Source organism: Poecilia reticulata, linkage group LG7 (genome assembly GCF_000633615.1).
Source record: "Poecilia reticulata strain Guanapo linkage group LG7, Guppy_female_1.0+MT, whole genome shotgun sequence".
Classification (NCBI taxonomy): Eukaryota; Metazoa; Chordata; class Actinopteri; order Cyprinodontiformes; family Poeciliidae; genus Poecilia; species Poecilia reticulata.
In genome coordinates this window covers 26151379-26167806 of record NC_024337.1, presented here as the reverse complement: position 1 = coordinate 26167806, position 16428 = coordinate 26151379, and the positions used below count along the sequence as shown (strand labels likewise).

The 16428-nt window shown below is 38.5% G+C and overlaps 1 protein-coding gene across 1 annotated transcript in view; it reads right to left on the bottom strand.

The window, feature by feature from the left end:
• The window catches only part of LOC103467396 (protein FAM19A2-like), a 90860-nt gene that overhangs the window by 37263 nt on the left and 37169 nt on the right, over window positions 1–16428 (bottom strand). Inside the window, exon 2 of the mRNA XM_008413737.2 lies at window positions 7676–7776. Within this exon, the coding sequence (XP_008411959.1) occupies window positions 7676–7775 (100 nt within the window). The 5' untranslated portion in view covers window position 7776. The remainder of the gene's footprint in view (window positions 1–7675; window positions 7777–16428) is intronic.

Below are 16428 nucleotides of genomic sequence, written 5' to 3'. Positions count from 1 at the left end.
CGCTGTTCCGCTTTGCTTCAAAGTCCAAGCCAAGCTGTTTTGCCAAGACTATTGGCAAAGCCACTAAGGCATTTAACCAAGGCCTAGCCTTCGCCTTCAAACGAAAGCTCTTCATTGAAGAAAATCTTTAGTACCCCTAAAGCTTTTTTTTTTCTTAAGAGTTCTAAATACATTACATGGGATGTACAGTTTAAAACAAACAGATTGAGCCGCAACATAAAAAAAAAAAAAAAAACATGATGTATTTCTCAGTTCAGTCTTGAAGGCTAAATGTCTGGAGGATGAAAAAGGAACAAAACCTCTACACACGCTTGTATTCACACTTGTACGTGTGCTGGAACGTAACCACGGCGACTCTTTTTTTCCCCATCTCCTTCGTTCTGATGATACTGATTACTGTCTCACCATAGAAAGCATTGAGCATAAATCTGCTGAACCTATGCTTACTTATTTAGTATGCATTCCACAATTTCAACCATAAATGCCGGCATGTGTAATAGTCAAATAATGAACCACAACAAGAATGACACAAGGAAAAATAAGAGGTCAGACATGTTTAAATACAAATCTAGGTGCATAAAGTCTGTCTTGTGCTTTGTTTGCAAATGAGTTTATTGTTGGTAAGTATCTTGGAGACTCTGGAAACATTAAGTTAAATGACTGATTGAACAGAGTAGTGTACCATCCAGGAGAGTTTTGATAGCAAAAAAAGAATGGTAGTCAAAGGGCTTACGTTAATTGTCCTGCAAGAATAGAAGAGTGTTTGATATGTTCAGGTTTTCTTGAGAGAGCCAACTGAACCAAATAGAACACTGAAGATTGCACTTCTGTTGTGCTACAAGGTGGAATATCTATTTGGCAAGTCATCTTAGGGTTGCTTACTCGGGACATTTGTACTTTCATGTAAACCAGTTTTGAACTGAAAAAAAGGGCAATGAATCTCAATTTTAAATAAGCCATCAAATAGACAAATGAATGCATCTGTTTTTGTAATTAGAAGTTTTAAACACAGAATGTGACATCTATTTCAAGATTAGAGAAAATGTAATCCCTAACTACTTTGCAACTGTTTTGCAAGTGGTGTATTCAAATTTCTTTTCCGCCATCTTGATTCAATAACGTTCTCCAAAATGTTTCCTGGTTAATTTGCGACTGAACAGTTCAGTAAAATTGTAAATTGTGACGTGAATATGAACATAAATAAACTGACACCATACATAGCCTGAAGAGTATAGTGCTCCATGAACTCTTGATAAATGGTAAAGGTATGGAAGGTAGACATTTTAATTAAGGAACACAATTACCATTAGCTTCTAGGCTTCGGCTTTTAACAGGAACAAACTTTAAAGTAATTACTCTCTGTTTTGGTACACAAGGATCAATTCAAATCTGCAAAGATATCTCACCACTCCAAATATTTTACAGATTTTTCCTTTTATTTTGTTTTCATCGGGTATGGAGGCCTTCTGGACAACTCCCCTCGTTCCACCAAGAGAAGACCAAGAGGAAGACTCACAAAAAGAACCATGTTTGTCGACTGGTCTAAGAGGAGCTGGACCAGTTAATTGATGGGAGGATAAAGAAGGTAAAGCAAGTGTTGTAGCATGTCAATGTTTTTCCGTAGCTATATTTCTAATATATCCTTTCAACATACAATTTGCATTTATCCCGGGCATCTACACATACAAAGAAATCAAAGCAAATTCATCCACAAATGTGGTTATGTGAAAAATATTTAAGACATATAAAAAGGATTGGCATTTAAAGCTAATAATCCAGTTGAATTCTGCCAGTATATTAAAAATGCATTCCTGCAGTTTTTTTTAGAAAGAAATATCAGCTGGTTCAATATTAATTGATGGCCTACAAAAAAAAAAAGCTTTTTATTTAGTCAAAAGAATAATGAAGGGTTGTGTAAAAAAAAAAAACACTTGGAGTGGGCATCAGAAAACCCTTGCAATAACAGGAAAAGTTTTTCCTATGAAAAGAATAGGTAGAACACAAAACTGCAGTAACCTCTACGCACAATCAGTGCACAATACTACACTGCTAAAAAAAAAACACACACATTGAAGGTTGTGGAGAGTTTGCGGCACACGATTTGAACAAGTCAGGTAAAAAGTTAAACCCTGTGAACCATCTTGGAGGAAGAATGATTCTGCACACCACAGATAAATCACTATGCCAAAAAAGCCAAGCAGGCTGTCATACGGCATACAATACTGGAAGAAAATATATAATTGAAGGCGGGATGAATGAAGCATCGTGTTGGGAGATTCTTGATAATAATTAAAAGATGAGTGTGTATTTCCAAGCAAGTCAATAATCCCAAGAACACAGCAAAGGAAACTCTTAACCGCACTCAAAACCTGCTAGAATCGCCCAATCAGTCGCTGGAGTTGTATCCGAATGAAAATCTAGTTTTTTCTGAAGTATTTAATAGAATTAGATCTATTCAATCTAATTCTATGATTTGTACTCTGAGAAACATGCTTATTTATTTATTTCATTTTATATTAAGAATTCCTAACTGCACTTTTTGATCCATTTGAATGGTTTGTTGCAGTTTATTTTTTTACATGTTTCACCAGTAACCAACCTATTGTTTTGGTCAGTTCTTTCTTATTTATTTTACATTGTCATTATACTTCTAATTGCACTAACTGAGCAAAGTAATGTTGTTTTTACATGTTTGACCAGGCTTGTGAAGCTGTTCTGATGCAAAGTTATTAAATTAATATGTAACTCAGTTCATTCATAGCCGCTTAAAAACAACAACAACAACAAAACAAAAACGTTTTAAGTCAATTCATCTGTTTTTGTTTTTGTCAACAGATGCTACATTTCAGATATCGGTATTGATATCAGAAGTGAAAAAAGTGAATCGGTGCATTCCTTCTGCAGACCCAGGATATGACACAAGAGCTACACTTTCTCACTTTCTCTTTAATTCTTTTTTAGACTTCCTGGTTTCTCCATGTGTTTAGCTCCTTCAGCTAAACACATGAATATAAGCCAAAACAATCATGGCTTATATTTCTTCTGAGAATGTTATCTCTTTCCTACCTGTCAAAAACTTTTTTTAGTTGGTGACAAGAGCAGAAAGAACTCTTTCATAAATGCTTCACTATTGTTTTGCTGTGCAAATCATGAAGTGATACTTTAAGTGGACCTCTACTGACTGCTTTTAAAAATAGGCAGATAGGCAATCCACACAAAACATGAACAAAAGGAGGTTTTAAAAAAAATCCACTTTGCAGCTTTTATAAAAAAAAAAACCCCAAACCAAAAAAACATCCCAATTTTCTCCCAAACCGTGTTTGCATATGGATGAGGGTGGTTTTAGGTCACAGAAAATCTCAGTTTTGCCTCAGTGAAAGACGTAATAAAAATGTGGTAGGGAAAATTCTTAACTCAACTTGAAGTTAATGGATAATTTCTGGTTTGCTTACAGGTCCAGATGAGTTTCTGTTAAAACAAGAGATGCACATTTGTCTTCTGTGTTTTTATGCTTCTGTGTATTTAAAATGAGTCTATTTGTGACGAGGTTAGAGGTAATTCTCTAAAAAAAGAAAAAACAAATCACCAATACTTTATTTTCTCTGCAACAAAATTTTTTTTACAACCTTTTGACCATTTTAATCTTTGTCTCAGTTTTTTTTTTTTTTTTTTGGTTTGGCTAGTTTTTAAGCACAAAGTCTGCTTTGTGCTTACGACTCTATTCATAAGATATGATTGGTCAAATAACTACCAATAACATCCTCAATCAAATTTTTACTTAAAGTAGTTGCAAAATATTTAAAAAGTCAATACATTCACTCAGTTGTATTAGGGATGTGTGTTCATGTATTTGTCTCTGTGTGTGTATATGAGTGAAGGCATTGACCTTGATGTGACTTATCTGTGTGCTCCATATTTATTTGATTACTTGTCTGTTTTTCTGCACCTAAACAACATGCACCTGCATGATGTTGTTACTCCCTGATTACCAATTACTCTATAATCAATCAACCATTAACGGGAGCACAACACACCGCTGTAGACCTTGTTAGGCAATCAGGCTGAAGCTCCAACTTTTTATTAATAGTCCTAAACAACGCTATTGAAAACAAATGCTAAAACATCAGTTGAATATAAAACTGTTTAAAGAAAATACACAAAAAGTAGAAGTAAAGTCTGATGAATGATTTAGGCAATATATGTCCTTACACAGAGGGTATTAAGAATTTCCAGCACAAATCAAGTAACTATGTTACCTTCAGTTGCTACTATCTATGTCAAACATGACTCAAAAGAAATGTGACTTTGCATCACAGCCATATCTCACACCTTAAAATCAGCACCTGTCTCTTTAAGAACCTCATACCATATCTGACACTCTGCCTTCAGCATGTCCTCACAGCAATGCTTCTCCATGCTCTCCATTCACAATTATTACTAGTTTCCTTAGGACCGTTGTAACTTGTATGACAAGCTTGGCAGATGCAAAGTTCCACCAGATGTTTGCCAATTGCGGCTGCTGCTAGTCTGGTGGAGCTGGAGACTGCAGCTCTAAGGAGGAGCTTTAGGAATCCAGGCGGCGTATCACAGGAGCAGGTGCTGAGACATCCCTGAGTAGCTGCCATAGAAGATTCAAGGAATCCTCAAACATGCATGTGAGTCAAAGCAACACTCCAAGTGTGTCATTAATGATGGAATGACATTTTAGCATGATATAAAAATCAAAATTGTTCCGTAGACTATCCCACTTTATAGCCGGGACTCTGATTTAGGGCCCTAACCTACAATAAATTAGTAAGAAAGTCAAATAACTATCTTTGAGAAGAAAGTTTTAAATTTTAATCTAAAACGTAATTCTGCTTTTGGACGAAAATCAAAAGATTGCTGTGTCAGACTTGGCTCCCCGTTTTCTCTCGATCCTAACGGCGCCTCTGCACCATTTCCTTCTACACAAATGCCTCAAGTAGCAACCGTATTTCAGAATTATGAAACAAATTTCTTTTTGTCTTATCCTGTCACTTTCATATATTTCACACCTCCTGTTTTCAGTGCTTTCACTTCTTTTTGTGGACATCAGCACGTCAATGAAAAAGGTTGGTGAAACCCCCTCTTTCCATGTCTTTTCAAAATCCTTCCTTTTATGAAAATATTTGCCCTTGCCTTGACAAGAAACTCTCTTTGAGAGCACATGATAATGCCTGACAGCCAGAGAGCAGGAGAGTCGATCTCACTCACAAACAGACACCAAACACACACACACACACGCACACAAACACAGAGAGATGGTTATCGGATTCCAGCAAGGACACAAATTCACTATACAGATGCATAAACTCATAAAGATTCATGTTACTAAGCAGTGATAACGCTCAGAAATTCTCAATTTCCTCACAGAACATCAAATGACTCACGCATGTCTCCCTGAAATGGATTATTTTAAAAGAATTGAAGAAAAACAGTCTGACTGGTAATATCCTATGACAGGAAGCTACTAATGGACCAACTGGACAAGGCAGAGTTTGAAACATAAAACATGCTGACAACACTACAGAAAAAAAAAAGAAACTGTTTTTAATTTATCTGGTAAAGTCTTTTCTACTGAAACTGACTCAGAACAGAGCAAGTGCAGAGTTGATTAGAGGGCAAAGAAAAATAAGCATTGGCATTCGAGATGTGCAGTGAAGGAGCTACAAGGTGCTGAGACTAATTTATCATCCCTTTTAATGAAAGATAAAGTTGCAGTTGTTACCAAGCCACATAGATGTATTTCATTTTTGTCACATGCACATTTTCTCTTGTTTTTAGGCCAGTTAGAAATACCAAAATTATTTCTGTTTGCTAAATGCCAGAAAACTTGGTCAATATCAGGGATAGCTAGTGTTCAAACTGCATGTCTTGAGTCAAACCTCGCACATAATTGTTTGAGCAGATGAACATGACACCTTCAAGCATCTGGAAACCGTTCCCAAGGGTGAAGCAGACTTGTGCAGCTCCACAGTTCCCTTCCTGATATCTTGGCTGATGTTTTTTTTTTCTTTTTTTTTTTTTTTTACTGTCAAACAAGAAACGGTGTGTTCCAGTTCCAGATGTAGCCTTAAAATATATCCAGAAGTGTGCCTCCTAACACCGCCTCCTCATTGTCAACTCCCTTTAACTCAAATGTGTCAGTTCACCAATTAGAGGTTTCAAAAGCAATTACATTATCATACGGGTTTCCCCTTGGGGCAGAAATCAATCTGTATGTAAACGTCTGAATTCAAATAAAGTTACAAAAAAATATCTAAAATACGTTCTCGCTAAGTTTTCTGGCATTTACCAATATTTTTGGTAACCTAAAGCAAGATAAGCTTTGATTGAACTTCAGACTGTGAAGAAAAAAAAAGACCTTTTTATTTGGTTTATGTAAATGTCTGTTTTCAGCAGCAGTACCGAGCTACGAACTGCAGCATTTCCATCCTTTCATGGAAACAATAATTCTTCGTGTCTGTGACCTCTTTCACCAGGATAACGTAACCCATAGTTCATAGTGAGCAGACCTTCTGTCTATGCAGACAGAAGGTCTGCATAGTGAGCAAAGATATGGCACCATGGGTAATCGTTTATGCAAAATTATACATTTAATTGTCAACTATTATATGACTTGAAATCATATTTAAAAAACTATATATAAACTTGACAACAATCTCTGTTTTTAAAAGGTCTGCTCACTATGAACGTAGTCACATAGTGTTGATGAAGGAGAAATGCTACAAAGCAATTACTTTATGAAAGCGTAACATATTTAAGCCGTCTCTACATCTCGGATGCAGTAAAACAGGATGTGAAGGCAGCAAAGCACTTCACTTCCCATAATATCAGTTTATGATCCTTTTTCATTTTCAATTTGACCACTAGATCATAAATTTCAGTGTTAACAAAGATATGGCACCATGGGTAATCGTTTATGCAAAATTAAACATTTAATTGTCAACTATTAAATGACTTGAAATCATATAAAAAAAACTATGTATAAACTTGACAACAATCTCTGTTTTTGAAAGAAACAGCATGAACATACAGTAACAAATAAAGTGGAATTGACATTCAAATGGCAAGTAAAATGTGCTGCCAAGCGGTTGAAGTTTGTGATTGTCAGCACAGTAAGGGTGATCCCTGAGCAAAGATACTAGAACTTTAAACGAGAAATGAACTGCAGAGTTGCTAAGACGCGTCTGGGCTCAGTGATGCAGCGGCAAAAGAAGACCATCACACAATCAGAAACCGCAAACAAACAAAGCTCACCGCCCCTTTTGCTGTAACCCCCGGGTATTTCTGAGCGTCACGATTGGACTGCAGAAGCACAAAAGCATCCCGAGCTGGGCGGGCCGTTTAGCCGGCCGACTTGTATTCCCTTTCTACTTATTAAATAACTTTTTACTGAGCGTTTGTCCCAGCAAACGGCCCCTGCGATCCCACGTTTCACTGGGGATCTGACCTCGATGTTCCCTCAGGTGGAAACACACAGTCTATCCACTCCAGCTTTACAAGCTTAAATGAAATTGACCGGAGAGGCGCCCCGCAGAGGTAATCTGCAAAAAGATCCGATACTGTAGGTCCCGTAAAAGCGTGCTCGCTGGCTGACAGGAATATTTACAATGAGGACACACACAAACAGATGAGGCAGAGATGCATTTACCTGTATGACTTCTGTGTGCATGTGTGAGGGAGGTCAGACAAAGGGATAGCAGAAGACTCCATACACCTACTCCACAAATCCAAAGACCCCGCTCCCGCATTCTGTAAGAAGCAGATGAAAGCAGACACCATCAGAATACGAAATGCATGATTTTTTTCCAAACTACATTGCACGCAAAAGGAAAAAAAACACACACACATATGCAGCTGAAACATTGGTTACTGTTACAGAGTGATGCCCTGTTCATGTTTTGTTTAATAAGTGAGGCAAAGGTTGTTTTTTTTGTTTAACTCTCTGTTCAAGTATAAATCAAAACTTAAATTAGACATTGACGTGTAAACATTTTGTTTTAAAAGTTGAATATTTACAAGAATTGCACATTTATTGTGGTTTTAACAAACAAAACTTTATACATAAACATTTTGAGAAAAAAACAATAGGTAACAAGATAAGCCATACCAATACATGTATTTGTTTGAACAATTTTAAACAATGTCCAATAATTACATGAAGAACAGTATTTTGAGATATCAATGCAAGATGAAAACGATTTTTCCTGTCTGCTCTCCAGTGTTTGCTGAAGCTTGCAGTAAGATTTGCCAGAGAGCAAATTCAATACAGAGAAAAAATATCTTTAGATTAATGAAAGCTGGTGTTTTGAGCATTACAGGTAAGGAAGAGAGGCTCCAATTTTCTGCAATAAAAGAATCTGCCAGTTAGTCTCAAACTTGTTTTATCCACAGCTACGTCAGCCCGTCTGCTGAAAACACGTCACATCTCAAAAAGATGGCCGCAACTAATTCTGCAACCACTAATGAAATCCAAGCAAGAATCTTATTAATTTATTATTATTATTTAGTAATTAGGTAGTTTAAAAACAGATTTAGTTTATTGTATGACGTATTACTCTGGGTAATACACAATGATGGGTACCTTCAAACTGTTTGCCAACCTAAATTTTGTCCTATGTTTACCCGGAGCGAGGGGACGCATAGAAATAAAGCACTTTATATTCCGGGCACCGACTAGGACATAAACTTCCACAACAGGCAAACTCTCTGTCTGCTCCACCAGGAGGGCCCATTTAGTCTGTATCTTTGTGTACATTTGTGTGAGGAAATGACACGAAGAGAAATAGGATAAAGCAAATATAGGCGAAAACATACAAAGTGACAAGCGGCTCACCATCTGTTGTATCTTCCACATGATTTATTCTCACAAACAAACAAAAACAAAGCGCTGTAGTAGTGCTGGGAGGATGTAAATCTCCTACAGACACACTTCTGCTCTGCGGCTTCTCTTGCACACGTCGAAAGAGAAGCCACATCCACACATGGTAGAGTGGATTTTGTTTTGGGCTTTTCTTGACAAGTCTAACTAAATGTGCTATTGCTTTCACTGCAAAGCCTCCTGTTTAACTATTAAAAGAAAATAATTAAACAGGCCGGTTGCTTCAAGACAACCGGCTCTGTTGTCTTGAAAAAACAAAACATTTGCACTATTTCAGAAATAATAATAATAAAGTTATGTTTAATGAAATTTAAAGTGATAGATCAGACAAACGTGGGGCTTAATTCTAAAGTGAAAGGAAAACAATACACAACTTTTAATGTTTCATTTATTTTTCTTTTCTTTACAAACATATCGGACATTTCTGGCTTGCATTTGTATTCTGCCCTTTAACTGACACAGCTAATTAAAGTCCAGGGCAACCAGTTGCTGCTAGAAGTCGCCTAATTAGAAAACAGAGCTCATCTGTTCTGTGTGTAATTTAACTCGGCATAAATTAGGAAGCCATAAAAAGTGCATATCAACCCGAGTATAATCGTTTTGGTTGGGGTGAGGGAGCGAAGCAAATGTGTAAAAAAAAGTGCTCTGGCAAACTCAACAATGAAACATGGAATGACTGCAGCATAATGCTGCCACCACCATCCCATAATGGCGAAAGCCATTCCTACTATGGGATGGTTTTTGTTACCAGGGAAGCTGGTCAGTTGATGAGAACACAAGGGCTGCAGGGCAAAACACTCAGAAAACCAGTCGGCGGTCTGAGACTATGATGGGGCATGCCCTTCAGGAAGACAGCAAACCAAAACATTCAGCCAGTGATGAGATCAGTGGCTTTTAATCCCAGTCCTCAGGGTCCACCGTCATTTGTGTTTTACTTCTGTTTCTGTGTAAGCACATCTGGTTCAAATGATTGCTTTGCCTTCCCGGCATGCCATATACTGTCTCTGATGCCTGTTAATCACCTATTCATTTAGGTCAGGTGCGTAGCAGCAGGGAAACACCAAAAAATGCAGCAGAGGTCCCGAGGGCCAACATTCAGAACCACTGTTTTGGATCAAAGCATATTCTGAAGTTGAAACGGCCCAGTCAAAGTCCTGGCTCAAATCCAATTGAGGATTTCCATCAAGACTTAAAGGTTGATGTTCGGAGGTGAACAAAAAAAGGTAAAAATATCAAAGCTGGTAGAAGCATACCCCAAAATACCATCAGAACTACACATTATATTTAGTCTTCACTTGTCTGGCACATTTTTTCTTTACATCTGCAGACAAGCGACAGGCAGGGCCTCTTGAGGGGAATAAAAGGAAACATAAAAAAGAAGCAAAGTGTGAACATGTTTTGTAATGTTGTGTCAAAAGCGCTTTTTTTAAAGTGGGTCTAAAGATAGAATCAATACACTAGATGTTTTTTTATGTTTAATCTCCATATATATATTTTTTTTTTTTTTTCCCCAAACAATTTCATAATTTTGAATTTCAGAAACATTCTAGCACACAAAACCCCAATAAAATACACAAAAGTTTTTAGTTGCAATGTGAAGAAAAGATGAACAAGTTCAAGGAGTTCTGAACACTTTTCCCAGACTCTGTATTTTGCCACCATTTAAATGTCTCTCTTAGCGTTAATTCATTTTCCCTGTAAACTCTGAAAAGGTGCCACAGAAGAAAGAGAGCACATTTCCGCGAAACATTCTTGAAAGGATTTGTGCTGATTTGAGTAAACCAAACTTTGCGGGTCTGTGAAAGTGAGCAGATTAACTCTGTTGTGGATGAGATTACACACACCTGGCTGGACCCAAGTGTGAGCGTACGAGTCCATCTATGCACACGCACCGTGTTCAGGCACACACACACTTTTTCTCTGCATGCGCGTCTCTTTGCCCTGAGGAAGTGTGTGTGTTAAGCCCTGGCTTGAGTTCGGAGCTTGGTGCATGACTCATCTGGCCGTTACAGACGGGCATTTTTTAGCAATAAAAAGCTGCACAGCTAGAGAGACTAGACCCAGGCTTTATGAAGTTAGAGTCCATCACACATTTGCCATCACACGCATACAGAATCAAAAAAATTTAACATAACATAAAAACCCATAAAGTGATTAACAACATTCATCTCTTACAGGCTCTGCTGAAAAACAAGGCCGATGTTTTGACATGTACGAGACCCAGCTGAGGATTGCTGCAGGTGCCACTGCCGATCGCTTTTCATAAACCGAATGCATTGTCGGTTTTCCTCTTCTCTCTCGTTCGTCTCCTCCGGTTGTCCCATATCACTCCCTCCTCCCCTCGCCCTCTTCTTACCGTTCCCACCTATGCTCTGCAAGAAGTAAATAATTAGGAAACAAAGCAGAAACGCTGCCAGCTTCCTCCCCAGCTCATTTAGACCCACAGCGGTGTTTGTGATCATGCAGTGCCACTTCATTATGGCTGGTTGTGGGTCTGTCTGCCGCAGAACAAGTGGATGTGAGATGCAGAAATGGATTCAGAGAGCAAGGGGGGATAGGGAAGTGTGTGTGGGTGAGTCTGTGTGTGTGTTTGTCACTGCACAGAAACAAGGGGGTTCTAATCAATAGCATCTAAACCGCTTGAGTCTTCATCGGTATCAGACTCCGCAGCCAATGGTGACTCACTCGTCAACAAGCACACACAAAGCTGCACCGACTCCAAAAAAAGCACTTTTCTGCACCGACAAACAAATACAAAGAGAATTTGGGAATCCAATTTTACGGTAAGTGCTTGTAAACAATTGTGTTCCACTTGTTTACATCTGATTGTGCGTTTCTGGTAGCGCCTTCGGATGCTGCAGTCACCACAGTTCCCCGGCTGCTCTGATCCGCATCCTGCGGTACGAACGCAGGCAAAGAAAGCAGCATTGGATGTTGTGACCCTTTATAATGTTGCTTTCATCAACTGAACACAGAAGAGCAAAAGAGAGAGAAGAGAGAGAAGCGGTGTTGGAGGAAGAGTTGTGCTCTCCAATGATTTCTGCAGTCTGTTCCATCTCTTTAATTAGTCCCATTGGAGTGCCCTCCCCGCTCCATGCGGCTGATCAGTTTCCTCTTCATACTTTTGGTCTGTATTTGAGTGTGTGCATGCATATGTGTGTGTGTGTGTGCGTGCGTGGGGGTGCGTGTGCGTGTGTGTGTGGGTATGCATCTTAGCTAAGCCAGACAGACATCTCTGGGGCATTTGGGCTCCAGTTAAGTTCCCTGTGGTTGAGAATAAAACGTAGTGGAAATATTAATATTCAAGGAGCTTTCACTCCCAGAACCATTTGTAAAAATGGGATACCTGCTTTCTCTGTCTCTGTGGCAATTAGCAAAAAGTGACTCATCTCACACAACATGCAGCAGAGAGCAAGACAAGGCGCTGCACAGGGCTGAAATGATTCGTTGAGTAACTCGAATAACTTGCTTAAAACAAATCTTGTGACAAAAATCTTTCATGAAATGGACCGCTTAGGAAATGTTTTACAAGGACAATCATGCTTACAAGTGGCTCTTTCACAAAACTGTGCCACGACATATTCAGAAAAGGTCCACCTCATACACTACGTCTGATTGTTCAGAAGTAGGATCATCCATATCCCATCAGAATGTCAGCTTAAAAATAAAGCAGGCATTACAGGTGGCATTGAGTGGAGCACAAATGTATAGTCAATTATTGTAGTCAAATTGTAGTCAATTATTCGCATAGACTGTCTGTCACAGTCTGACTTGTCGTTTCAAGTGTCAATCATTACAACACTGTCAGTATGTCACTCTGTGGCTCAGAGCCATAAGTGGTGGGTTGACTTCAGCCCTACTGTTGTGTGTATGCATATGGATGGGATTAGAGATAGCAATGCAAACTAAATAACACTGATGTGCATGAATATGAAAGATGCAAGTACATCAGTAGATCATCTGTAAAAAGATGCAGTTTGGGGATAAATCCAGATGCATTCATCCCCAAAACATCCTTATATCAGTAAAATCAGTAAAATTCCAAGATCCTCCCTGGTTTCAGAAACCAGATTGACTAATCATTTTGTGGATTAAGCTTCTTGATTAAATCTGTTTACTAGAAAGTAGAGATACCTATCATAGGATGGCAGAGTCTGAGTATAAAGCCACATATCCCAAGGGTTGTGAAAGAGTTTGGAGCTACATCACTAGTGTGCGGGACTGTGGCAGATCCAGGTTTAGATTTTTACGTGAACTTTTGTGAAGTTGTTTGAGTAATAGTTTCCTTGCATGTTGTAGAAATATGTCACATCACCGTGAGCTTGTTGGAAACTAAGTGAGCGCACCAACTGGTGCAAGCCAACAAGCTATAGTGTACTATAGCTTGTTGCTATAGTAGAGGTCAGTTGTACCTCAGCATCAAATGTGATAAATCCTCATGCTTTCAATGTACAGTAGCCGACTGAAAATTGTCAATGAGGTGGATTGATGTGCCATACATCTGGTTAGCCAGTTAGCTTCCCTCAATCTTAATTTTACGACGACACAAGCAAATGGAACGTCCTGACCAATCATGAGAAAACTTATGAAGGGTATAACAATTCACACAACAGAATGGTCACATGGCTCTGATCTTTTTGTCTACACACCCCAATGTGCAATATGCTCAAGAGGGAAAATGCCGATTTTTACAACTGCAGAAGTTAAGCTTTAATATCATGAGTTAGCTTTCACAAGTTTCATGGGTAACAGCAATAAAATCCATGTTGCACTTACTAATTTTAATTCTTCTGATGTGGTGATTTGTATCTTCATCATGCAGGTTTATTAGGAAATGTCATGTAGACTATTACAGATTTGTTTGGGATGCTGTTTTACTCCACTCACACACAGACAGACAGTAAGGCTGCATAGTTGTTCTTATTATAGTAGCTGCTTGGAGTCTAGCGAACATTATTCCATAAACACTCGGTAGGGCTGGCAGCTAAAGGCAGAACTTTTACAGTCAATAAATTGGGGCCTGTGAGGGCATCCTGCAAGCAAAAATTCCCATCTCGTAGCTAACATTGAGTGACACAGACAAACACAACTTGTTCCATACTCAAGTAGTAAAAAAAAAAAGAAAAAGCTAGGCAACTACTTTAAAATGAGAAAAAAATTAGGCATGTGTGCAGCTATATGTTTTTCTCCTGGATTTTTATTTCGCTGATCGATGAGGGTGTGGAATGAGATGTCCTTATATTAAAAAGCAACAACGTTCCTCATCAAAGCAGATTTCAAACAGTTATATAGCTGCTGTTGGTACGTAACTTCATCTGGTGAAGCAAATACAAGTTATATAAGTCAGAGATATGAAAGGTTTGTTTTAAACCCCTGAGTTTATTTGTGAACCACCCGCAACTGCTAAGCAATCAAAAGCCACTTTTCGTGACAAAAAATGATTTTTTTGTACTATTATCAACTTGTTATTATTGTCGTTAGTCCTCATAATCACTGATAATATCCAAACCATTCCAGTTGTATTTATATGGCAGATTTGAAGCCACAGCAGAACCAAAGTACTTACTTTATAAATCATGACATCAAGATAAGATAAGCAAGATAAGATAAAAGATTCTAGGTGGTGTTGTTTTAAAAGTGAAAAAGAGATTTTAAAACAGATTAAAACATATAGAGAACATTACCCAGAATGATGCTTAACAGCAACTTATTCTGAAGTCGGTCATCATCCAAATCTGGAAACGTCAAAAATGACCAGAAAACTGATACTGATAAATGTTCATTTATTTGAACACTAGGTACTATCTAATAATATGTTTTTTCTAATTTGTTTTATGAATAACAACTTTTTCAGTACTAGACTGAAACTAACTTAAAATTTCTGTGTTTTTTCTTTTTAAACATTACAATTTATAAATAAATACAGGACTTATTGAATGGTAGTGTACTCAAAGAATGTACTTTATATCAATGACATAAGGAAATTGATATGTTTTTCTTCAAGTATGTAAAATTTGAGGAATAAAATACATATTTTAAGTCAAATTACACAACTTGGCCAAATTGGATGTATATAATCTATGATGTTTTTGTGGGGACCAAAACCATTGAATTTTTAGTTTTCTGTTTTTGTTTTCACAATATTACTGCTAAAGCTTCATTCTTATGAACCCAATATTATTACGCGTCTTCTTGTATACATCCTTGAAACTACACAGTGCGTTTCACAAACCCATGAATGACGAGCTTGTTCGTGTCTCGGCGTGAAAGTGGAAAGAAAACTATTTGTCTGAGAAATCTCTGCATTCTTCCAAATTAATGGACAGGCTTGTTTGGGAGGCAGAGTTAGGACTCCAAGGACTCTCCAAACCTAATTGCGACCTCGAGAGATTTCGCTTGATTAGGCTTCCCTGATCCTGCCAGAAGCATGTCCATGTGTTTCATTAATCAAACCCACAGTTTGGCTTTTGCGGATAAATTGACTCAATGTGACCTGTAGAAAAAGCCACTGGCTTCAAATTAAGCCTCCAATTTAACTAGAATTGTGGTAACTCAGCAATAACATGGTGGGTGGGTGGGTATGGGTTTGTGTGTGTGCTCGTGTGTGTTTATGCGCGTGCGTGCAAGCTTGAGAAAAAAAGGGATAGATCGAAAGAAGACAAGAAAAAAATGTGGAGAGGGAAGCTTTTGGCCATTTACCCTTACTGTTCCTCAACCTTTTATTCGTCTCTTGCTAGTTAACAATATTCCATGACCTGAGCTGAGTGCTCATCACTGCCTTGACATTCCCATCTTTCAAATCAGCTTTTGCTGCTGCCGCTTCAAGTGTGTTCCCAACACATCCCTGAAGCTCGTTTCAACCCAAGGGTGTCACACTCCATTCATCTCGCCGCTCTCTCCTTCTCTTGCCCCCATCTGTATCCACCGATCGCCGTGCTGGCCTGAAGTACTCACTGCACCGGAAGGTACAATCCTGATGTCACCACCAATCATTTGCGTACACACGACACCGCCACCCCTAAAACCTCCTCGGGTCAAACGCGCTCAATGGTTGTGCGCGCACGTTGACGCGAGTGGCTGCTGCGGCGCGTCTGCTGACTGTGCAAAATCCAGACAGTAAACGCAATCGCGCTGTCTGAGCCTTTCCCTCACCAGCGAGTCCAACAACATCCAACAATAAAGGGAGGGAGCTGCCATCTCTCACCTATGACCATGAGTTACACCATAGCTGTAGGCTGACTTAACTCTGTGAAAATAACATCAAAGTCCCTCTCTCTGTAGAATACACGGCACATTGCTTTTTTTAATATGCATCTATTACACTTTTGACTACGCTTTAATTTTTTTCAAGGTTCTTGAGCAATGACGGGGAGAAAAAAAAAATCTTTGAAGTAAACAAATGCACAAAGGAATCTCCAAAGCTTTGGAATTGAAGAAATATATTAAAGGAAAATGCAAATGACCCTTGGTGCTGCTGAGGAGAGAAGTGAAGCGTCTGGATTGAGAAAACACCGACATTTTAT